Raw genomic sequence first — 26,486 nt, forward strand, 5'->3', positions numbered from 1 at the left:
TGCTGCTTCGCGGGAAATCTCGCGATGATAGCGACAGTTCACTGTGCCCAGCAGGTTGACTCGCAGGAGGTAAATGATGAAGGACGAGGCAAAAAGGCCAACAAGTTAGGGCTGAAACATGAAAACTCTTTAAAAAAATAATTGCACTTAAATGCCCTTATGGATTATTAATGTTTTTATTTTATTTTTGTATGCCTCAGAGAGTGCTATCTAATAGTCGTTAGGCTATATTGTTGACCCTTAATATAATGACAATTATATATAGTTGTTTTATTATTTTATTTTACTCTTACCTTTTTTCCCTTTTAATAACCCTCCTAAGATTTCTGGTTTTATTCACTTTATTTTATAGTGACTTTATTATATTCTTTCCTCATTATATATTTTAAAAATATTTGTATTAATATTTTATTACCTTTTATTTATTTGGGTATTCTTAATTTTAAAAAAACAAAAACATTTTTATCCTACCTCTGGTGCTTCCTCACTAGAGATTCATTAGAGTTATGATAGTATTTTCTTAGTTTCTGTTTTTTTATTTATTTTTTTGTTTTTTGTTTTTTTTACTATGTAAAACACTGTGTTACATTACAATGTATGAAAAGTGCCATACTGATTAAGTTTGATTGATTGACTTTTGAACTGTATTACAGTGGGTGTAATAGGTCTTCTCATGTTTCTTATAATTTGTCCACTTCTCTCAATGAGGGTCAGTGGTGGAAAGTAACTAAGTACATGTATTCAAGTACTGTACTGTACAATTTTAATATATTGTATATATTTCTTCTACTATTCACAGTATAAAGTTGTCCACTGCATTTGTTTGAATTTTCAGTTACTCTTCAACACACACATTTATCTTGTGATCCTTTGGAGGGACCAGACCCCAGGTTGGGTGCCACTGGACTAAATTAAGAGTACCTAATTGTAAATAAGGTTGTAACAGCTGCAACAGTAGTGTGATACTTACAGATTGGTGCATCAGTGACAATTAAATAATCTGATATAAAACAATATGCCAGTGAGGGGCCATTTTCCTGCAGAACGAGTACTACATTTATTTGTTATGGAGAATACTGTATTTATATTATTGTACATTAAGAAAACACTAATGAGACTAGACAGACTAAATACTAGAAAGCACCTCTCTATATAATCCAACATATCTCAGTAGCACCACAATTACAGCCTCCTACATCACTATAAAATTGTATCAACACCGCTCTTAACAGCTGAACATCATAACATGAAGGAGGATTTATGGGACAGCAGCTTTATTATTTTTAGCCAGTAATAAACTAGCCACTTAGGGTATGAATGGTTAAAGGTGTAACCTTCAGCCTTACAGACTACATGAGAATGCCTACAAGTCATTATTGGGGGCAAAATGTACCCGTATACACATGTTTGACCCATACCTCCTTCAATTTATCTCCCCTATCAGTGAGGATCAGAGAGAGTTTTCCACACCAAATTGAATTAAATCAATCTAAAATAATTTGCACCACATCTTAAACAGTACTATGTTGATATAATTGCTTTTGTTATTTATGAATGGGAATATACAAACACACATTTTACATTGTCCTATAATACAATTTCTCACACAATAAAAAAAAAAGACACAAACCTGTCAAATAGTATAATTTTATTGTTTAATTGTTTATTGTTTAAGTCGCATACAGTATAATCTCTCATTGGTATCTATGTTGCTGAAGTTTGTGGACTGAACATCTGTAATTTTGTTGACCTTTTGATTGGTTTGTGCGTGGGCTGGTTGAACCAGATCAGTGCTGCTGATTTGAAAAGTGACCACCAGATGTCCTCTGACCCATGCTATGCTCTGTGAACCTTGCAAAGGCTGCATTGACAACAATGTTCATATATGAATGTATATGGTTAGAAAGTATACTGGACAGAGGAGGGTACTGAATCAAATGAAAACAGTTTGATTTGATGTATGACATTAACATGTTACAACCTAATAAATGCCAGCCACTAAAGGTAGATTCACCAGTTCTGCTCTTAAGTACTGCACTCCCAGCTCAGCCAACAGTGTTAAAAATAAATGCAATCTGAAGAATAATATAACTTTAAAAAAATCTGTCTATAATTAAGTTCAGGAAAGAACATATAGACTATGTATGTATCTGAACTCCAGTCCAAGACAACTTAAACCACATGCTAGATATGCTTAATCTGTCGCTTCTTAGATCCCCATTGTTGTTTGTTGAATTGTAGGAGGTGTGCTTGTCCTCATCAAAATATATAAAAATAGGCATTTTCTTTTTAAAAGGTAGATACGGTTTCAGCGAGTTGTTGTTCAGCATTTGTTGTTGCCCCAGCTGGGGTGACAGCAAGCATAAATAGCACAGGAAGGAAGGACAGGAGGTGAGACACAGCAAGACAAGGGGTAATTAATGAGATTGTGAACACTGAATACATTTCTGTAGACCTGTATGTTAATTATTCTTGTGAAAAACAGAAAAAAAAGGGCTTTGACTTGATTCATCAACACTAGCCACAACTTGAGAATCGACAATAATAAACCCATGCCCAAACATCTCAAATGTTCTTCTTTTAATGAGCAACGCATCTTTATATCATACGTCAGTCAGCATTGAAGTGCATTGATTAAAAAGTAAGTGCAAGTACAGATTTTGATGCATTCATTTCGACTAGAGGATTAAATTATTTGCAATGTTGCCCCAAAAATAGTCATTCTACGGGGGCACTCTGCAAAAGAAAACCACTATAGTTGATGCTGTTTCTAACCTAAAAGATATATGCTTTTTTCCTCATTTCAAGCTTTTTAAGTTATCTCTGAGTGACAGTGTGTAGGAGTGATTTTCATCTGTCTTCTGCTGTCATATCACTCCAGTCCATCAAACACAGCACTCTTCCTCAATATCACTGCCATGCTCCCTGACTGATTTCTCAGTAGTTTCTCAGTTTGTTTTGAGGAACACGCCAACCGAATCAAGCCGGCAGAAGCACAAAGTCTGTGAGAAGCACTATTTTAGTGCAATAGTTTCACACTCGGTAACATTGCCACCTAAAACTGGCTACCTCTGCATAGAGATGGAGAAAAGTCCTTATCATAGCCCCATCGATAGGCCTTTTCATTTTTACTGAGGGAAGCGCCATTATTTGTGGTCATGTCACCAGAGCAAGGATAACAACATCTTTTGAGGTAATAAAAAACAAATAACAGCATGAAGTTATCCATTAAAATGCACTGTCCCCAGTATCTTGGATTCTGTCATCAGAATTTGGATAATACTTATTGAAACCATAAGGCTTTACGATAAATGCAACGTGGCCATATGATGGCAAAAGTCTTCAGTGGAGGCATTCCCCTTAGACTCTAGCTGCTCTCGGAGGAGGTGGGCGGTGCTGTGGAGGACGACCTCCGTCGGGACACTGACTGTGAGCGCTCAGGGCTGTGTTTATCATAAGGCTGGAGCTGCACCTCCAGGAAGTCCCTGTGCTGTTGGCTGATGACCTGGCTGATGAGTCCCGGTAGAGCCTGCAAGTTACTCAGAAGAGTCTCCAGTTTTGTCTCCAGCAGGGCAATCCTCTTCTCCATGTCCTCTCCTCTCTCATTCAAGTCCGATATCATGTCATACATGATGTTCTGAGTCTGGAACAGGGGAGAGGAAACATACTTAACAATATTGTTTTCCAATTTCATTTTTGACTGACAACATGCGTGTGCAAAATGTATACATAATTAAAAACAATGGCTGCTTTGATTTCTTAAATACAGTTGAAAGTGTTATCAGATCATTCTGGAAAGGAAAAGAAATGGGAGAGCTTGTGAGCTTGACATCAAGAGAGAACCACTTTGTCAATGTGTTCAGTTCAGACCACAGACCTACTATAAATAACCGAAAATCAAAACATACATATAAATCAAACAGCCAACGTCATGTCTTTATCACCTGTCACAAAATAACTTATCTCAGCACCTAATGCAAAATGTCAATAGCTGAGAAAATGTCAGTTATCAGTAAAACAAAGTAAAGTAGAAGAATCAGATTTTTAGGAACAGTAAATCCTGCTATTGTCACGAATTGTGATATATTCATTGTCATCCACTCTAAGAGGATCAGAGGTCGAAGGCAGAAAAATTAATTCCACATCAAAAAGGTCAGAGGAACATCAGGTTAAGTCCGGACTTGAGTATATTAGTTATTTTTATGCTAAACAGGTACAACCTTGAGAATCAGCACATTTTCAGTAAAAGGGCATATTTTATATGAACATTTTACAAGTATGTTTCCACTCAGACCAAAGTACATTATCTTATAACCTTGAGGAGACAGGAAAGGGGGCTGCTGACTTTGCATGAGGCTTTCTGCTCTTCTGATGCATTAAGCGTCCTCTCAAAAACCTTAAAATCTAAAATATACCGTATGGGTTTTTTTTTTTACTTCTGTGGTCTGAGTCTTCAAAAACACTCAACAACACGTCACTTTTGGATGAGGAGTGGGAGTGATGCTGCTGGAGGGTGGTTTCTCAGCGGAGGACTTATAATCCCTGGCAGCCTGGAGGCGAAGCCATCCATCACTTACCTTGTCCTCTTCTGATTTGAGGTGGAAATAATTTGAAAGGTTGTTTATGTGAATCAGCGAGGACTAAAGTAGCACTGACATCGCTCAACACAGCAGCTAGTGGAAACAGGGCTTTCACTGCGTTGTATAACTTACATTAACACTTATCAAATCCTTTGTAGATTGTCATGTGTAGATTAATGCAATATTTAACTCTTAAACGTGGGCTATATCATCCTATATATTAATACTTCCTCTGACTTAAAAAAAAAAGGCACATGCCTGCATGTAGAACCAAACTAACTCAACTCGTCTGTGTGAAGGCATAAAATGCTAGGCCTATTAAACCACAAGGGAACAAATATTACTGATGGATGATAGAACTGATGGAGCAAGATTATATACGGTTATTATAGATCCACTTCAGCCATATAATAAAACTGCAAATTGACACTATCAGCCCATTTCTGAACAAGAGAATGAGAGAAAAAGAGAGAGGAGAGTGGAAAAGATTGTTTCAAGTAAGAGCTCTAAGAGGGCATTTTTGCAATTCGAGGACATGTAATTTAGCCTCAAAGGCAAACGTGAAGAAAATGCTGAGGACAAAAAAGTAACATCCAATCACATACTGCATCTCCGAAATCACATTGATTGAAACCAGATCTTATATTAGACTGCAGAAGAGATGATGGGTTAAGGGGATACGTTATGATCTCAGGAATTTCACATGACATTGCAGTAGCAATGCAGCTGGCAATGATGCACTGATCAGCCACAACATTAAAACCACTGACAGATGAAGTGAATAACATTGATTACCTCTTTACAATGACACATGTCAAGGGGGTGGGATGTATTAGGCAGCATGTGAACAGTTAGTTCTCGAAGTTGATGTGTTGGAAGCAGGAAAAATGGGCAAGCATAGGGATCTGAGCGACTTTGAAAAGGGTCCAATTGTGATGGCTAGATGACTGAGTCAGAGCATCTCCAAAATGTCAGGTCTTGTGGGGTTTTCCCAGTTCCAGTACCAGTACCTATCAAAAGTGGTCCAGAGGTCAACTGGACAGACAACTGGTGAACCTGTGACAGGGTCATTGCACTCAAGACTCACTGATGCAGGTGGGAATTGAAGGCTAGCCCATCTGGTCCAATTCCACAAAATAACTAATGTAGCACAAGAACTTATTATTGGCTATGACAGAGAGGTGTCAGAACACAGTGCATTGCAGCTTCCTGTGTATGGGGCTGTGTAGCTGCGGACCAGTCAGAGTGCCCATGCTGACCACTGCCCACTGCTGAAAGCACCTACCATGGGCACATGAGTGTCAGAACCGGACCATGGAGTAATGGAAGAAGGTGGCCTGGTCTGATGAATCACGATGTGGTGTGTGTGCATTATTTACCTAGCTGGCAGAGGCTGTGTGACTCTCTGGAAAACGCTCTGCTGGGAAACCTTGTGTCCTGGCATTTATGTGGATGTTATTTTGACATTAACCACCTACCTAAACATTGTTGCAGACCTTGTACACCCCTTCATGGCAACAGTATTCCCTGATGGCAGTGGCCTCTTTCAGCAGGATTATGCACCCTGTCACACTGCAAACAAATCGCTCAGGAATGGTTTGTGTCCTCCAAAAATTCCCCAGATCTCAATCCCACTGAGCATCTGTGGGATGTGCTGGAAAAACAAGTTTGATCCAGGGGGGGGGGGCCCACCTTGCAGCTTACATAACTTAAAGGATCTGCTGCTACTGTCTTGCTGCCAGATACCAGATAACACCTTCTTAGGTCTTGTGGAGTCCATACATTGACAGGTCAGGTTGTTTTGGTGGCACAAGGGGGACCTAGTATTAGGCAGGTGGTTTTAATGTTGTGACTAATCAGTGGTATGTTCAACTCTATTTGGTTCAATCCTTCCACTGAGAGCATGAAGAGACAACTGAAGCTATACACTGCCCTCTTATGGCTACAGACTTATATAACAATGATTAAAGAGCCAGCTGTGTGAGTGGCACTGGCTCGAAGCCATCTTATCCAATGTCACATCCCGACTCTCACTGCTGTTTTACAGCATGAGGCGATTGGGCAATATTAACTAATACCTTTCATGACATGCTGGCCTGAATCCAGTTTGACTGTGGTGTACTTCTGAATGTCAAAGCACTCTCCCTCTCTCTCTCCTTTCTTTCTCAGTCTTTACTTCTGGCTGAATCATCAGATCACAGTGTCTCCCTTTCCAGGTTACTGTTTCTGCTGTGTCAGGCTGGCGCACTGCCTGGTCTTTCCCTAAGGTTTGTCAACTTCTGTTTAGTGCATCTGGAGACAAACATCACAGAATACATAAAGTAAAAAACAGCATTGGGGTTTTTGCATACACAAAAGGGTTTGTGGTTGCACTCATTCAGTTATTTTCAGGTGCACATGTCCTGGGGATTTTTAATTTACTCTGTGAAATAAAATGGCGTTATTATTGCAAAAGATCAGAATCTCAGGTGAGTGCATACAACCAGAATTATCACACGCACAGTATTTTTTTTTTTTTATCACCTTGTGAAATGCCTATCTGTTTATTTGACACCTGTAGACTTTGATTATATTATGAAACACAACTAATCCAGCGAGTGAACTAGCATGCATTGAAGTCAGTCACACACAGGAGAGAAACTTGTCAGGATAGTTGTCTATCCTAATGTGCAATGCAGCAGTGAACTGTTAGTCTAGCTTACCTTAGCAAGGTCCACTAGTGAGTTTGCTTGGTCATTCAGCTTGCGTTGCTCCATTTTAACACTTCTCAATCTGAACACAAGACCATTCAGAACCCAATAAATTAACGCTATCAGAATTTATCATTGAATTTGTGCACACACAAGGCATACACGAGAGAGAGAGAGAGAGAGAGAGAGAGAGAGAGAGAGAGAGCACGCCTAGGCCATGCACAGGATGTGTGTAGAGAATGCAGGGATTGCAGGGGTCAGTCTGTTTGGTTGAGCTGCATGCAAGTGGAAAAGAGGGGAGGGGGGGAGGGAGGGGGCTGCCACTGAGGACAATGAAATCGGTTCTACTGTACGTTCCTACTCAACCAATACATACAACTATACTAAAGGTGTGAGGAGGACTCATATCAGAGCACCAATGCAGTGTAAACAGCATTTATCAAGTCCAATAGCTATTTGAAATCAAAACCAAAAACAGCCACTTTTTTATCTACAATATCTTTAACATTTGTTTTTATGTTAAATCAACTTTTCTCTGTTTAACTTTATGAATTATTTAGGCATTAAAACAAATATAGATATCAAACACTGTTTTATGGAAGCACAGAGATTAATGTTTAACTATTTGACAGCTGCTATCTGCACAGATGTCTGTTTTACTTTTAAGACTTTGCAATTTAAACATCAAATTATGTCACATCAGACCTGAGACATTTTACTGCTTGAAGAAATCTTTTTCATTTTGAATCATGGATAGAAAATAATACATTACCGGTTAAAAAGTAAAAAAATATTATCTTCCCCATGACAAAAGTGTGATATAGCCCACTTTTTATCAACCAATAAGCCTTCTTTTAAGTTTGCAAAAAATAACCATACAACATGCTTAAATAATTCACATCTCCTGTTATCTCTGCTATCTGTTTAATTAGGCCTCTAAAGCCTGATTTTACTCATCCTCTCAGGGGGCTTAAAAACAGCAACTGTGCAGTATTGTAGAGTGTCGACCACACATGGTTTCCAGATATTAAAGGAGTTTTTTTTCCTCCTGAATCACCCACGCATGCTAAATTAAACTGGGCGCAATACACAGAACAAATCATGATATCAGGTTTGCCAACATTTCAGATTTTGAGACATTAATAAAGAAACCTTCTATAACTGAGACATTGATGCACTTTGAGTGTGAGGTGATCATTAGGTTGTGTGAATCGAATGCAAACAGTAATGAAGATCGAGAAGGGATTCAAGGGGCCCTTGGGGAGTCTGATAATTAGCCCCAGATATACCCATTCTCATGCAATGCAGGATTATTTCCTCTGTTTCCTGAAGACAGGCAGATATGGAGCGAAGATGAGGTTAGACCAACAGAGGGTGCCACAGGAGTCACTAAAGGAAACTACAGTCAAGGGAAGATGTCCTGACAACTGAGGACCGAAATGCTTCATACAGAGCAGATTCTACAGACAAGTACAGGATACTATTCCAAAATAGCACTTTTATTATTCAGTTGATTACATGAAAGACAAAAAGGAGGCAGTCTATTTGAAGTAATGAAAGATAATAGATTGTTTAATGTTAAATGGCTTTGCAGTTGATGTAAGACCTGTTAGAATTATTCATTTCACAGTTGGATGACCAATAGCCGTCAAATAGGGTCGAAGCATGGGGCAGATTGAGGTCAGGACAAGGAAGCTTACTTGCCCTCGCTTTTATTTTGCACGTATCCCTTTCCCTCATTCAATCACTCCTCTTGGGCAGTTCAGCTTTTGAATGGGCTTTCTAAAACTGCTTGCTATTCATCAGGGGAAAACAGCTACGCTAAGACTTTCAATACCCCACTAAATCTGTTAAAGCAATTCCAGTTAGTGCTGCACCATATTTTTTTTACCCCCGTGAGTTGCTTTCTTTTGTCATGACCTCTGTTTACCTCATTGTGGAGGGAAATGCTAATTTATCTTGTGCTGTAAAGGACAGGGTGAGCATTCTGTTCTTTTTTTTGTCTGTCCCTATTGACAGCTTCACACTATCGGTCACAGTTGCAGCTTCTCAGGCACAAACGGGATTGCTTGAAAGCTTTACCCTGACCTTCCTATTAGGTCACTCTTTTGTTTCATCAGTCCACTGATCTCTGAGGTAACAAGCAACACTGCCTATTCTGCGTCTCACTACGATTCCCACTTCAACCTTGTGACGGCAATCCCAGAGGGGTGGTCGAACTGCACTGAGACACTTGACTTAACAGCTGTTATGGCTTGAAACATACTGAAAGACATTTGGTTGCGTGCTTGCAACATCATGCCTGCTGTGGTGTGGTAAAATGCACCATCCAAGTGACTTAAAGAGCGTTCCAGCTGTGCTTATTACAAAATCTGCTAATTCGTCTTAGTATAGAGAGATTGATGACAGCTGTATGTCCTTGTTATTATGCTGTTTACCAGCCATGATAAATGCGGATCAGCATCTTTGCTAGTGTGTCATCCAACAGGGAAATGGAGGAAATGTGGCTGCAAATGTAGTAACAGGCGTAACAATGGTTCCACACGCCGAAAGATGACCCTGAGCCCTGATCTGTATGAGCATGACCGCTAAGTTTTATAAGATGACTTGAGAGGATATTATGAATTATATACTTGTGCTACTGGAGGTCTCTCTCCTGTAGAGCTCTAATCATCATCCTTCGGCACGTGAAAGCACAGTTTATTAGAGTTTAATCAGTGGCTTTCTGATTAAAGATCAAATTCTCATCACATCCATGCAGAAATGGAAAGAAAAACACCCTCCATCACTGATAATTGAAATTCACTTTATATGCATCTATGGGTGTGTTCACAACGTGAAGTGTGTGTCTACTCAATATTAAAAAAAGGTGTTTGTGTTGGTTTTATTTAAAGCTGTTTGATTGCAACAACAACATGTTGACAATTGAATGGAAAATGTGAGAAAAACCATTGCAGCAGCTTAAATAAAACAATCAGTCAACATTGTGTCATGTGAAACATTTCCATCATTACAAACATTTTTTTTTGTGGCATGAATTTCACTTATCAAATGAGGGAGTGCAATTTTTAGTCACATTATTGGGTTCAAGGACAAGCTCTCGTTAGCATGCACACAACAGGTCTGTATCTACGTGTGAGGCGAACACTTACTTTCGAGCTCTATTGCATTGTGTCGACACAAACAGGAAAAAAAGGAAACATGAAGTAGACAAATGAATTATTACAACATCAGATAAACATATTCAGATGGTAAAATCTGTTTGCTCAAGTCTGGCTGCTGTAACCCTCATCTCTATGCTGTCACTTCACCTCTGAGCAGCAGCAAAGAGTTCTTCTTGACTTATATCTTCCTGCAACCAGAGTGTTTCTGGTAGCTGCAGCTGTGCTGTCTCTCTTAGTCTAATCCCTTTTATTCACACTACTCCTGGTTATCAGAAATACAGTGAATCAAAACAACCTTCCTGAAATGTCAATCTTTCTGACCAACACATTGGCAACACAGACAGAGCCTCAAAGTGTCTATGACCCCATTTAACAACTGTTAACACCTCATAACTTCGTAGGCTGTGACTGATACAGACCTCTGGGTGTGCTGTCTTGCAGCTTTGACTGGAGGAAACAGGCAGGATGATATTTGATTTGAGATTTACTATCGCCTAACAACAGGTTAAAGACGGCTGCGACTTTTTTCCGACCCTCCACTTAAGTGATTTGCTTGCTGTCAGGCTGATTCCTGACCTATATTCAACTCAATACAGATTTTTATCATCACATCCTGCATATAGGCTACAGGCAATACTTAAAACTCTCGAGATAAGGTCTGTGAACCCACTACCTTGTGAAGAAAACAGAATCTTTAAAACACCATGACACCATGCTGAGTAGTTGTCCTTGCACACAGAGTTAGACGTGACTTTTTCCCTCTGAATCTGGATCTTTATAGATTTAGCTTTAGCTCCAAGGGATTTCCATTATTAGGCTGTCCTAGAGAACAGGAGATGGACATGAGACTTCGTCATCACACCGCTGCAAATCGGCACAGATACGCGACAGCAAGGACATAATGACTCGACAAAGCAACCATAACAAAAAGACTATTACACGGCACAAATCTGGATGCGGGTTGCAGCAGCAGCAGACAATTTATGTGTCTCTCTACCCTGTAATTAAACATCCTAATGTCTTTAAAACATAAATGTATGTTCAAAATATTCACAAGCAAATCAAAGTTGCACACAGGAGACCAAAAAGAGCCATATACATACATAAAACTACAGAAAGCAAACAAACATACGAACAAGGGACATTTTATTTGACTACATCATAACAAAATCATTGTACATCTAATTACCTATTTTAATAAAAGAGATGATCGCCAGTTACTGAAAGAAGCCACAGAGTAGATGTGCTTGTAAGCACTGTAGGTTGAAGAAAAACAAGAACGAGGTGAGGCTAAAATCAATACTGTTTTGGAGTTAGATAGCACTTCAGGGGTCCTCGGGGACCCCCTAAAAGACTAGCTGACAGGTAAGTGTCTGACTAGCCGGCAGAAAAGTAGAAACCCAGATGTGTCACCCCTCAGGTCAGCCTGACATCTGACTCACAGCTAAAGTGACACACAAGAGTCAATCTGACAGCAAAAGGCGAGAGAGAAAGATCAATATACTGCTGTGAATTCTGTAACTTGAGAATATTTCACACAGCAAGTTTTCCAAATGCCAATAAGAGAAAATGCCATTTTACACAGATAAATTATGTCTCTTTCATAACGACCATTCCAACCCTGTTTTAATATAAATGCATTACAAGCCTCTAGTGTATCTGTGAATACAATTTACATAAATCTAGTTCCTTTGCATATTCAACCACTCTTTATGATGCAGAATCAACTGAGAGTCAGGCCAACTCATTACCACATCTGTAAATTTTAGGTTAGTCAAGTCATGTGAAAATGAAGTACAGGATTCTTCAGTAATGGGAGCACGTTTTTTTGCTACAGGTGTCAAACAATTCAGATTTCAGGTTCGTGTTGAATCGATACATGAAATTAACACACTGCTGGATAAAAGGTGTTAGACCAACATGAGTGGCGGGTTCAGGGTTCAGAGCTTGGTACCTACTGGTGAATGGCTTGAAGAAATTTCCTCTGGTGCTTCCTGACTCTGGCATGGTCCATCTTCCTCACTAGTTTCGTGTTCTTATAGATGAGCCACGTCTCCCTGAGAACATTCGCAGCTGTGTTTTTCACCTAAAGTGCAAAAATGAAGAGATGTTCAGTCATGAATACAGATGGTGAAATATCTGTCGATGTTCTGATGTTTGTATAACTGACAGTGGTTCACTTACTCTTTTTGTTAGCTGGGTGTCCATCATAAAATTGTGAACATGTTTTTCAGCTTTGGTTAATTCCAGTTTCTTTGCCACCACAGCCACTACCAAGGCAGTGCAGCCAGCACCCTGTGAAATAATAGGAGTGGACCGGCACAAATATACAATATCGATTTTTACTTATTTGATTTGCTTGTCAACTGTTTTTTTCCAGTCATTAAATATTAGCAACCTATTAGTTACTTTCACATTAACAATAATGCTTCCTGTCAGTTCTCAAAAAATAAAATGAAGCACTCAGTCTGCTTTTCTCACCATAATGCCAGTCAGGAGGCAGACTCCTTTCCCACAGTATGTGTTTGGGACCATATCCCCATATCCAATGGTAAGAAACGTGATTGAGATCAACCACATGGCTCCTAGAAAGTTGCTGGTTATGTCTTGGTTGTCATGGTACCTGTAATAAATAATAAATGCAATAGATTGACCATCTTTCATGCACCTGCAGAAACTGGTGCACTCCTTCTTCTCCTAACAACTAATTCTCATAATAAAAAAGAAAGAAATACCATGCAGTAGGTAACATAACATTTTTTGTCATAATACTGCAGAGCACTTAAGCTCTAATCTTTTCTTACAGCATGTGTTAAGCTTTATATCTTAATGCTCAGACACAGAAAGAGCTAAGAAGTGTGTACATTATCTATTTTTATGCCTTATCTATGTTTCATGCGGAGCAGTATAGCATAGCGTGAGAAACTGATCCAGGCACCTCTCGCATGCTCTCACAGTCCATGCAGCGATGATCCACAGCGAGATGGTGAAGACCAGCAGCACAGTGCCGGGACAGATGGTCATGAGGGTCTTCATCACAAAGCGTGTGTTAAAGTTGATCTTGTTGAGTGCACCGATGCTGCGGGACGAGGCGTCCGTGAAGAGCTTGCTGTGCAGCAGCATTACACGAGCGATGAGGTACAGCCGCAGGAACATGGGTATGGACAGGATGATGTCCACATCCGCATCCGTCTTGGATGGCACGTAGGAGTAGGCCAGGCGTGCTGTCCAGGTGAAGGTGTAGTTCCCTGGGATGGGGTGGATGGCACACACCAGGATCTCGAGGCAGATGAAGAAGATGCGCTCATATGTCATGGCTATCCTCCAGTCATCAGCTGCGTTGTCCACCATAAATAACTGCAAAGAAAGGGCACGGAGAGGCTGATGAAGGGTAAAAGCCTGCTAACGTTTTCATCATGGTGACACAGCAAGCTACAGGAAATCATTAAACCCATTAAAACAATAAGTCACAAATGGCCTCGAGTCATCAAATCACATTTTTGAATCACATTATTTAACCTTTTTTTTTTGCAGGTTGTTACCCATTTACTACTTTGATATATATCCATAAAATTATTTGTGTCCATTTTCCAGAGAATATTATTGATCCAAGTCACTGTGCTCACAACAACCTTTGGAAGAAGTGCAGTCACTTTATTAAGTCTAAAATGTGCCCTAGATGCCTATAAGGATGTCTGATGAAGGTTGTAGACTGCAAGGCTGAAACATGTATTTGTTAAAACAAACAAACAAACAAAAAAACAAAAAAAATCTGCTGAATATCATGTTGTTTTATATGCTTTAATGTTTTCTACGTAATTAGTTTCTGTAAAGTATCAAAATCACTGCAATAAATTACCAGCAAAAATGCTAAATTCTACAAATAATGGATATTCATGTAAAGTATATTTGATTTGCAGTGAATAGGCTAAATAGTTTGAATTAGGACTGGAAGGACTGAATTCCTCTGTTTCTCTCACCACTTTCAGACTCCCTGACTAAAAAAAATAATAATAAAAAATTAGCGTTACATTAGCAGTATGCAGTTAGCCCTTTCAACTTCAAAGCACTGTACTGATGAGAACATCTGCCGCCTCCACATTAGCATTAGGCCCTGATCGCCTGGACACCCCGACCAGAAGGTAGGCCATTTCACTGGGGACATGAGTGTGGGTGGATTTCATCACTCCTCACACCACCCTGTCCTCTGTTATACACTGTAGCTTCCCTCATATGGTCACCTCTGCTGCTGTCACCTCCTCTTCTTCCTCCCCTCCCTCCTCTTCATCACTTTCAATCCAATCTACAGTTATCTACCGAGATTCATGGTTAAGTGTACTCATCCTGAACTAATGGCTCAGGCCATGACAGCCATCACCAGCTCATTCACAGTGATCCCTGATAACGCTTATGGTTGTAGATTCACTATCTCAATCTTACTCCTCCCACTGAGTTTCATATTTGCTAAATATTGGGTTAGCAGATTAAATGCTGCAATATTAAACTGTATTAGCGTCCCCTGAATTTCTCGGAGTTTTTTTTTTCTTTGACACGCCACACTGAAATTCCTCCACAGCAGCTTCTGCTATATCCACTCAATCACCTCAAGGTCCTCTGCCGGTGTACAGGCCGTCACAACTGGCAGTAGATATTTCACAAAATGTTGCTGTCAGCAAATACGTGCCAGGTTTCCTGGCGGCCTGTTTTTGCCATGAGAGCAGAAGCCTTTTCTAAGTAAAGAAAAGAAAAACTGCACATGATTAGATTTCGTCGAGAACCTCTCTTATATGCTCAGTAATGAATTATACAATGTCCAGTGACTCCTCAGGCTTTAAAATGAAAATAGGCATGTATGCAATGTTTTTTACAGTTGAGCATCTCTCAGAGCAAGACTGTGACACAGTTTATCTTTGGGCTCAGCTCATCTTAAATGTTTAAAGCAGCAGTTCTCAAAGGGGGTCCCCAACGAATAGACAAATTTATTTTCACTATAATTCCATCCATAAATAACTCAATGAAAGAACTTATGACTATTTTGGTCATGGGTTTCATATACTTTCTGTAGTGAAAAACCTAAAAGCAAGAATTCTTATCTGATGGGGGTCTGTGGTCTAATTTTTGTAATTTTAGGGATTTATGTGAAAAAGTTTGAGAATAACTGCAAGGCTTTTACGTGACTTATATTTCCCTCTCCACAAATACCTGCTAGTATTTACCCCTGAAGATGAATAGTAAATAATTTAATGTATTTTAAAGTTAAATTGTCCAAGTCTGAAATCTGCTGATATATCAGTCTAAAAGGCAGTTTTAAAATAACAGCAGTTAAGTGTGTGAGAAATACAATGCTCATAATATTGAACACACACTGGAGGCACACATCACGACTCGGCATCTTGCCAATGAGTCTCCATTCACTTTAATTTAGAATTTCTCATTATAGAAGTAAAAACTGTCCCAATCCTGGAGGGCTAATGGGATCAGTGACCTAGATTGTAAATTTAGCTGTGATGTGTTACATAAAATTGGATTGATGAAATAGTCATATATCTTACAGCGAAAAGAAATCTCCTATTCAACATGTTCAACTCAAGGACAAAGAAAGCACAAAGGAAAAAAATCAATAATGCTGTGCACTGCCACTTTCCTCACAGACATACATGGATGCTCCACATAGTACAATTTGACAGCTTCAAAGGCACTTTGACACTGCAGCTGCCTGCTTCACTTCAACACACAAACTTCACTGAACCCACAACAGCAAACACAGCACGCTCATTAAAGCCTGTTCTGAGCCAATTACTATATGTCCAGCAGCTACTGTACAAGAAATATCAGCTCTCAACAAGCTGGCACATTACAACAAAAACACAACACTGACACATGTCCCTGAACACACCGTCCCACAAAGCCTGCTCGGGCTTGTTTGTATTTATTTAAAAGCTACAATCAAAGTCCCCCACCCCCCCCACCCCAAACACAGAAAACACACAAATTAAATTTTCAGTTGCAATTGTTCGTATCAAATGAGTGACACTGAGCTCTTTTAACAAACTGACATCTGCCAGAGAAGTGTGTAACTCTAACCACAGCTCGTGTTGTTCGGCTTTCCAAAGCGAGTGTAATGTAGACACGGAAACACAAGCTGCGACTCCACGCCGCTTCGGTTTCTTACTTACAGAATTAGGCCCTGAAAACAGCTAAATCAATTGTTTGCACACAGCACAAGCTGCGTCTTATTTTACGTTTTAAACAACAAACCTGTCCTGTCAAAAGCATTTACAAAGTTTGTTACCTCAAAACAATGTAATTAAACATTTAAACCCAGGTTGCATAAGGAAAGCCTACTTGGTGACTAAAAGCAATTATGGTAATGGATGACCTGAAATACAATACTCAAAGGCTCTGTACCTCCGAGCATCAAATATTCCATGCTAGCAGCAGAACCAGCAGTTATGACAGAGAGGTTGGGGAAACTACATCTGCAGGAGAAAAACCTCAAAACTGTGTTTGAAATCATGTGAAGGTACACAGAAATTAAAACAGACAGCTGATGAAACAGGCAAAGTTTAAATTAGATACAAGAGGTTGACAAATAATTTAAACACTTCAAGTAAGATGATTATAACTAATTTAATCACAGCTAAAAATATGTCTACAAGGCATTTTTCAGGCGAAGCAGAGTTCTGACAATCAGCACTTTGATTCAGTATTTTAAGCAACGTGAAACTAGCAGAGCTGCAAGGAGGCTAAATTATCCGTGACCAAATGTAATTTGCGTCCATCAAATCAATTCATTGCCTTGTTGTTTTGTTGCACGTTAGTAGTCATAAAAATCAAGAGATCCTGCACACGGATCCAAAAAAGCTCAAATGAGACACGCTTTGAGTCATAGCGAGATGAAATACTCCTCACAATTCCTCCGAAAACCAAGAACACTGCCTTCGACTACAGCAAGGTGAAAAAAAGAATCTAGGAAGGGAAGCAAAACCTGAAATGGTCTCGTAAAACCACAACCAACATCGGTCAAACTCAAACAAAACTGCAAAAACAACAGAAAGAAAAAAATGTCTTCAAGTGGAAACTAACTCAGATGTGATGAACATAAGGAATAGAGTATAAATGGAGTTTACAAATGTTGCTACTTTGCACTTTGCTACAGAGTTTCCGATGCTAATTTGGTTACTTAAAGAGTCAGTCCTCCCAAATTGTAAACATATTTTCTCACTTAACTATAGAGATATACTACAATGCACAAAGTTTGGGTTTTATTTGTTCACATTTTGGGATATCTTTCTCTGAGATTCCTGCCTACTTCCCATTTCAATAAAACTGAACTGAATTTAAACTTGTGTTGAAAATTAACATTTAAAAAATGTACAGCAACATCTCTTCCCTGAAACAATCTCCCTGTTACTCTGGAAAACCCACGGAAAAACTATCTGCATGAACAGATACCTCCTCAGGAAATGTTTTACCCTTTTATGACCCTCTAAGTCATTGTTCATGAATTGTTCATGTTCTTTTATCTGGCTCCTATAATCCCGTTTTATCACCACACACACACACACACACACACACACACACACACACACACACACACACACACACACACACACACACACACACACACACACACACACACACACACACACACACACACACACACACACACACACACACACACACACACCATGTTTCCATCACTTCAGGGGACATTACATTGACTTACATTCATTTACTGGACACTTATCCTAACCGTAACCATAACCACTACATGCATAATCTTAACCCTTATCCTAAACTTAACATAACCCTAAACTTATATTAACTTTAAATCAAGTCTTCACCCTAAAATAAATCATTTCCCTTAAGGGGACTTGCTTTTTGTCCCCATAAGACAGGCGAGTCCCCATAACATAACTGTGTGAACAGATTTAAGTCCCCACAACGTTAGGAATACCTAGTACACACACACACACACACACACACACACACACACACACACACACACACACACACACACACACACACACACACACACACACACACACACACACACACACACACACACACACACACACACACAGTATGCCTCTGTGCACATGAGAATACATCGTGTCCTTAACCCTACAACTAAGTCTTTACCCTCAAAACAGCTCTTTGGAGGAGTAAGAGGAGACTAAAATGTCCTCACATTCCAAAACTGACCTCATTCTCATGCTCTAAAACCCAAATTGGCTGTCACAATGACAGAAGAGCACAGATCTCAGAGAACAAATAGCCAAAACAGTAAGTATTTCTAAATGCGACCAAATGTAACTGCTTGTTTTCTGACAGAGTTTAATAATTAAGAATGCATGGGGACATTTCATTTATGTCAGGGTGAAAGGCAGGACAGCCTAGCATGTCCTGAGATCATCGCGTGCCTGCCGCTGTCCTGCATCTTCACTGCACAGCCTCAGACGAGCTCACCTGTGATGCTAGCTGGGTTGGTTACTGGTTTCACTACGCTCAATATAACTAATGGAGTCCGGCTCAATATTTAATCTGTGTAATGTGGAGATGGGAACATATATCTTGTCACTGAGAATGAAATCGCTCAATCTCATTAGTGAATTAGGTTGAGAGGTTCAGCCCAATTAGACATTAATGCAATGCTTTATTTATGATATCAAAGCGAGCCACTAAGAGGCCACTTTGCTGAGTAAATCTGAAGATGTTGCAGATTCAGTTTGCTTTTGTTTCTGAAATTACGTTGCACATTTGCATATACATTTTTCTACTCAAGGAGAGTAAGAAACTCTTTGAGCCAAAAGTAAAAGCCTGAATAAATCTTTCGGTCTTTCTTTGGAGTGTTGCTGTTGCACACATTAATAAACTAAAATCATCTGCATGTTTAGAGTCATGGTTTAGTAAATACCATCAATAAGTAACACTTAGGGGATCTTGACTCATTGATAGCGTCTCTGTCCTTGAAAGCCTGTATGTTCAGTGAAAACATCGAGGTCAGCAGCCAGAGGTGGTTATCTGACTCCAGTCTGGACTCTCGGGTAGAGGACAGATTTCACTGTGAGAAATGCAGAGCGTCTCCTGCAGTTACACCATATCTCTGACACATACACACCACCCAGGGGCGGTCTGACAAGTGTGGCCAAGTTTGGCTCTGTTAGGGTTCGCTGGGCACATTTTGGGCTATTTGTGTTGTTATTTTATCTTTTCTGCAGATTGTAAAATTGAATAGTGTGCAACCGTGAAACATCAGCATTGACTTTTATCGCAAAAGTACACATCAAAGACAAGAACAGCCCCTAAAGCATTTTGCATTAGTTTAAGAGAACTCAGCAAAACTGTCATCATAAGGCACAGTGACATAGCAATGGCCTTAACACAAATGCCCCTCGGCAAAGAGCCTTTGATGTGAGAACAATAGAAATCTTTCAAAATGTCAGTTTCTGTCTGCCGGGGAACAAGGTGAACTCATCAACCATCTTAGCAGCGAGAGCAGGAAGATGTTCCCAGCTCGTAGCTCATATAAGACTTTGACAATGACAAATCAAAGTCAGGGAGATGCTGCCGACTCTCACCTCTCCATTTCCACTTATACTGTACAGTAAGGTGCTTCCTGCCAACACAGCAAACTCAACTAAACTAAAAAGTCTTTAAAAATTCCTCGGGCGGATCACCAGCTGTCATCAAAAGACATCATTTGGACTGAATCAGGTTGCTAACATTTCAAGGAGAAGTATAAATAGGTATGTGCTTTACATGCATCATAGAAACCTGAAAAACATCACTTTGTACAAAAGAAAATCAAACATTAATAGTGTTCATTAGGAATAATACTACTTATCTTGATCGTGGACAATGGGACAAATCTAAGGACATTACCCAGAACATGGACATATTGTCTTTCTCTGTTAATGCACTTGGCTCAGTAGGTCACTCATCACTGCCATCGGAGCACGGCAGAGGTATCCCTTAACAATTCAAATGACAGCTGGTGTACAACATCTATCCTGTCTGACCTGACCTTTTGAGTTTTCAGTCACTCTGTGGAGGAAAAACATCCTGTTGTTAAACCCTATAAAAATGAGAGGGCACGAACTTTACTGGAGTTTGACAAGTAAATCAGTTTTTAAGGTGGGATAGAAGTGGTAGAGAAATATTTCATCATCGTGACTTATGCCTCTACATCTGACAGGCATCTGTGAGTACACATGGATGTGCATGCATAATCTATTTCACTGCAGGAGCACAACTTCCCACATGGAAAAGTGCGGGTTTAGAAATAGCAACACTAATATCACAGACATTAAGATCCTAAACAGAAATGAAGTCAGTGGCACAAACCAAGGATGTTAGATTAAAAACACAATAGTGGGTAGAGTGTTAAAAGTATATTTCGTGCACCGATAATGCAAAAATATGGAGTCAGTTAGTCAGTAGTTGTGTTATAAATCTAAATTGATATGGTTTAATGGAAAACCCCAATTTTACAATCAGTTTACTTGTCACAGAGAGGATCTAACAAAATATGTTGCATAATAAAAAATCTAGAGCAGCAACGATTAGTCAATCAACAGAAAATGAATCGCCAACTGTTTCAATAATTGATTAGTCATTCTGAGTCTTTTTTTTCCAGCTTCTTCATGTGCATTTTTCTTGTTTCTTTCATCTACTATGACAGATAATATATTTGGGGTTGTGAACTGTTGGTCGGGACAAAATAAGACATCTTAGGTTGCATCTTGGGCAAACAGTAATCAACATATTTCACCATTTTAATTAATTGATTAATTGATAATAAAACATTTTACCACATGCATGTTTTTTTAAATCTCTCTCTCTAACACATAATGAACAATTCACTTAGAAAGCAGCTTTTTTAAAAATTCTTTTTTGAGTTCGACTAATATTTATGTTTAAATAATAAACACAGCATTTGTCTACGCTATGTGGTTAGTCAGTTATCACTTACGAAAGTGAATCTTTAGTTTAACCCCTCCATCTCTGAGGTTCTATTTAAGCCTTTATTCGGTCCTGGATAATCCTATAAACACTTTATGTTATTTGAATATTAGAGGCTTTAAAGCCTGTTTGTCTTAGTCCACCTTTGAAGTGTCTTTTAAAAATGTAGCTGTGACCTAATACACACAAAGTCAAATTGCATTTTTATCAGATGCTTTCAGCTGAACAGGTTTGTCCAAAGTGCTGTAGTGTGCAGAAAACGTCAGTCTCGCAAAATACATGAGAAAGGGACACACATCGCAGAGCTGCTGTGTGTTTCTGTGTGTCATTAGTCATTAGCAAGATAGATTTAGAATTAATGTGTGCTTGTGTGTGTGTGTGTGTGTGTGCGTGCACATGCGTGTGTGCGTGTGCAGGCACATATGTCAGCCTGCAGGAACCGAGTAATGACAGACTAGCAACAACAGGCACAAAAGCCCTTAAGGCAGGGAAGTAAAGGAGCAGCTGGTGTGGTGGAAGTTGAAGTATAAACACTACGAACTCGATTTAAATAGTAAGACAGAGTCAGTTTCCAGGAACTCCAAAGGCTACTCAATGAATTAGAAGAGGGAACTCATAATCAACTTGTACATTTCAAGAGAAGCACTAGGGAGTGAGTACGGCTGCAGTGAAGTGATGATGCTTTCTGATTCATGAAAGTAGTCAGGCTGCTACATTAATACATAATAAATTGTCTATAAATCATGACTGAGAGTGGATATCTGGTGATAAGTGCATTGTGGTAATCAACTCTCAGGCAAACAGTTGCCTTAATAAAGTTTTCTAGGTCAGCAATGGAGGAAATGTCTTTATCATTAAGACAGATCTGGGGTGAAAACTCTTTTGGATATTGATGTGACTGTCAGAAGAGTCTGGATCAAAGAGGTATGAACAACCCTCCTGTGGGTAAACGCGCAGCTACTGACAATTAAAAGAATGGAGAGAAAAAGCTTGTTTTGGAGCTAAAATGAGAATTTCGGTGTCTGTGTAATGAAAGACAGAAAATGTGGTTTAACAGCCATTTTAAAGGTGTAAAATAGAGGATTCAAGCTTTGTAAAACTAGGTATTGTCAACATTTTATCACAGTTTTCAATACACATGATTAGGCTGGAACAAATAGTTGATTAAAGAATTATTCCATCAACAGAAAGTTGAAGTATTATATATATATATACAAATGTGTGTGTATATTCACTTTAAAATCTGTGCAATAACACTATCAACTCAGGTATATTATTATTTGACACCATTTTTTTAAACTATATTTTTTACTATTATTGTTTGTTTGTTTTATTGTTTGTGTACTTACTTATTATTTATTGTTGTTTATTCTTTCTGTTGATGCTCTTCTATTTTTTGCGATCCACTTGCTGCTGCAATGATGCAAATGTGCCCACTGTGGGACTAATAAAGGAATATCTTATCTTATCTTTTCACTGTCATCTGATATTTTACAGGCAAACGTTTAAAGGATTAACTGAAAAAATATTTAACATTCATTTATAATGAAAATAATTAGTTGCAGCGCTTATTATGATACTAAATATAATAATAATAATAATAATAAACCTGCTGTGATGAGGAGGGCACCTTTGCGATATAGCAGTCACAACTAAATACTTACATTATTTAGCATTGAGGAAAGTTGGTGCAAGGTAGAGGTAAAAAAAAGCCCAGTTTATGAATGGAATAATTTACACACGTAATAGAGTAAAGGTGTGGAGGCAGAGGGAGGAAAGAATGAATGTGATACTCTCAAGCAAACGTATGCTTTCTAATTTATAAACAGCTACTGGGAACCGACTACATGGGAAATGAAAATGCTTCTGTAAGGCATTGAAATATGGTAATGATGTCTGTGCATTTCTATCATCCCTCATAAAGAAAGGTTTACAATGAGACATCTGAAGGGGGTGAGATATTTTACTGTTGGGCTGTTTCAGTGACTGATACTCCCCTGGGACTTGTAAGTGCTAAACATACCAACAAGGCTGATTAATATACTATAGCTAATCCAACTTTTAACACCAAAGATAAAAACTGGTGGTTCACCCAAATGTAAATTTTTTCTCTTTCATAAATACTCTCCTATTCTACATCTTGAGTCTGAGAGCAGATGAAAACAGCTGGATCAGCTACAATTTAGCTGAAGGCTCTTTTAAAAAAAAAAAAAATCACCATCTCGTTTTAAAAGTAAGAAAAACCATTAACATGATTAAATGTGGCGTCATTCAAGATTCATAAAAATGCCTGAGCGATATTTCTTTTCAAGTTTTTTTTTCATTTTAAGTCTAATAAAGTAATAATTTAAAAAAAAAAAAAAGAAAGAAATTAAAGCCTTGGACACAAGAAAATGTTCTGGCAATAATACACCCACCCTGCTGAAAGTGACATCATTAATTTTGTGGCTTTTCAACAAAGTACTGAAGCGCAACTGTAAGTAATGCAACAATGCTCCCAGGCAAGGTCATAAAACTGACCAAGTGTTGGAAAATCTCGGGGGAGGCAGACAATCTATATTCATTCACTGACCACTGCAAGGAGTCCTTAAATCTTATCAGAATATATAATAACTGTTAACGTGGGTTCGAATGATGATGGCACCCGCTTCAATCAACAGCACAAAACTCTGTAATGTCATTCATGCAATCAAAGTCTAAGACATTCATAGTTATACGACACATTTTAAAACAAATGATACTAGTCTTGGAATTAAAAAAAGAAATCAAATAGAGTTGTTAAAACCTTTTAAGTGTTGCATAATGCTCCTGTTATTATTAAATGAGTCCCACTCTGCAGAGAAACTCAAATGTAACACTTCACTTGCTTTCAGGAGAAGTTATTTGCTTTGCTAAATAAATAATTTTATCTATTCCTCAGGAGGACTTCCTGCTACCAAACCAATTTGTGACATCCTAAAAACTGCACTTTTACAAATGTGTGGACACATTACATCAAATTGAACATTCACTAAATGTGATAAGACATTTGCTGTTATGGCAGACCCTTCCAATTCAGTAACAAAGACATTAAAAGGAGTGAGAAAAAGTATTTCCACATTACCTGTATCTCTCTTGCATGGTAAATGATAATCAGCCCCAGGAGAATGATTGTAGAAAGGCTTATCAGGCATTTTAGAGCTAATGAATACAGGGACTCCTGGAAGAGAGCGACAACACTAAAGCCAAACAACACACAACATCACGGCATAAAATCACATTCTTACATGGCAAACCAACTGTTACACATATGTATAAATTAAACACTATAATTCATCTTCTGCTGACATGTGATATCTTGTATCTTCTATGGGATTCCCCTTCATGGTTGGACAGCAGTAGGCCTTTTCTGGCCTGTATGTGACAGGACAATGTGACTGACTGCATGGGACACTTAATAGTGAGCCCACACTTTTCTTGCCTGGCTGCTTTAATTGAACACTTTTGGTAGAAGTTGTTTTATGTAAAAGGCTCGCTCTGTCAGCCACATGCCACTTGAATTAACTCTAGATACGCACCTTTCCATAGGCTCCCCATGAGAGTTCAGTCTCTATAACCATAACAACGATCCCAAACATCCCAAAGATTAAAGCATAGTCGCTGAGCCGCTTCCTTTTCTCAAACAAGGCCCTCCTGTGCCCGAGCTTTTCCCCAATGTTCTGGTTCTTCTTTTTACCCGATTTACCGCTGCTGTGGCTGCAGCCTCCCCCTCCGTCTCCCGATGCGTAAGGCATCAGGGTGGTAGAATTATTCTCCGGCTTGGATACTAAAGTGTCCGACGCATCTGCGGCGGAGATGGGCTGCAAAGGCTGGGACTCGGAATCAAACTCGTGTATGTTTCTGCGGGACGAGCTCAAGTTGCTCAGCGGCCGCATTACGCCGCCGTTGTATCTGCAGCTGCTCATGGCTATTTCATTGTAGGAGTTACTGTCTTTGTGGCTGCTGCCCAGGCTGCCCCGCTGCCGATCGCGGCAATGCTGCTGCTGATGGTGAGGATGATGATGTCTGGATGAACTACCATGACTAGAGGGTGTGCACTCGCAGACGCTGTACTGGCAACCTTGCCTCGAAGACGTTTCGGAAGGTGTCCTTAAAGTTCCCACAGTGGTCGGCGACGTCCCGCGAAAGACGAGGCTTTTTCTCGCATCACAGGTGCAGTTATTGCAGGTGCAGCATTGGTCGTGCTGCTTGCTGAGTCGATCCTCCCGCCCGCAGTAGTGCTGGTACTTACAGTGCTGGAACTGCTGCTCTGGAAAGAAATCGTTCTGCAGCTGCAATGGGTTTTCCATGTCAGTGCTGCTGTTTAAAGCAGCAGTCGGGTACCACAGAGCACCCGGCGAAGGGCGTTATGGTACTTACGGGAGGACAGAGCCGCTGCATGAACAGACCCATTTCGGCTCCGGTAGAATGTGAGCGGAGCCTCCGATTGGGCAGAGGGGACCAAAACAACTGGCTCGACGTCATGAAAAGGTTGCAACCATAAAAAGCCCAGCCTTTGTGATCAGGACTAACAAAAACAACTGAATTATTGCTTCTTGTTTTTTTTAAGGGGGATCCAATTGCACTTTTACATGTTCACACATTCTCTCACAAAGACCTTAACATTTTAATAAAAACACTTCTTTCTAAAGCTGCAGCCAGAAGAAAGTATAATACGTGTGTTTTCCCTTTCTTGTTGCCAAATATCACTTCACCAATACCCCTCTGCATTCCCACAGATGTAATTTCAGTTTTTTGACACCCGTCAGCCAGGCCTATTCATAAATATCCTGACTGATTCCTCATATATTGACTTCATAGGAAACACACGTAGCTCGCTGTCACCCTTGATTTACAAGATGCTGATTTCATTCAGCTCATTGGCCGCTGGCCATGTGACCATGCAGGCCTGTAGCACCTATGGGCCTGTGTCTGCAGCCACAGATTGATGTGACCGCTGGTGGCTGCGTTATTAATGGAGTAGAAGAGTTATATCACCCCAAGGAAATACAGCCAACTGCCCGAGATTGAGCAGCTGTAGAGGCATAAACCAAAGGCTGAAACCC

General features: G+C 39.5%; 1 protein-coding gene across 1 annotated transcript; it reads right to left on the bottom strand.

The window, feature by feature from the left end:
• Nucleotides 1–3,367: 3,367 nt before the first annotated feature.
• On the bottom strand, nt 3,368–26,151 carry kcnn2 (potassium calcium-activated channel subfamily N member 2). The gene is made up of 8 exons (XM_062435195.1): nt 26,131–26,151; nt 24,506–24,598; nt 13,373–13,791; nt 12,916–13,057; nt 12,619–12,729; nt 12,393–12,520; nt 7,283–7,352; nt 3,368–3,643 (listed from the first exon to the last, which is right to left on the bottom strand). Exons 1-8 carry the CDS (start codon nt 26,149–26,151, stop codon nt 3,368–3,370), a joined length of 1,260 nt encoding a protein of 419 aa, XP_062291179.1.
• Nucleotides 26,152–26,486: the final 335 nt, after the last annotated feature.

Source organism: Scomber scombrus, chromosome 15 (assembly GCF_963691925.1).
Source record: "Scomber scombrus chromosome 15, fScoSco1.1, whole genome shotgun sequence".
Classification (NCBI taxonomy): Eukaryota; Metazoa; Chordata; class Actinopteri; order Scombriformes; family Scombridae; genus Scomber; species Scomber scombrus.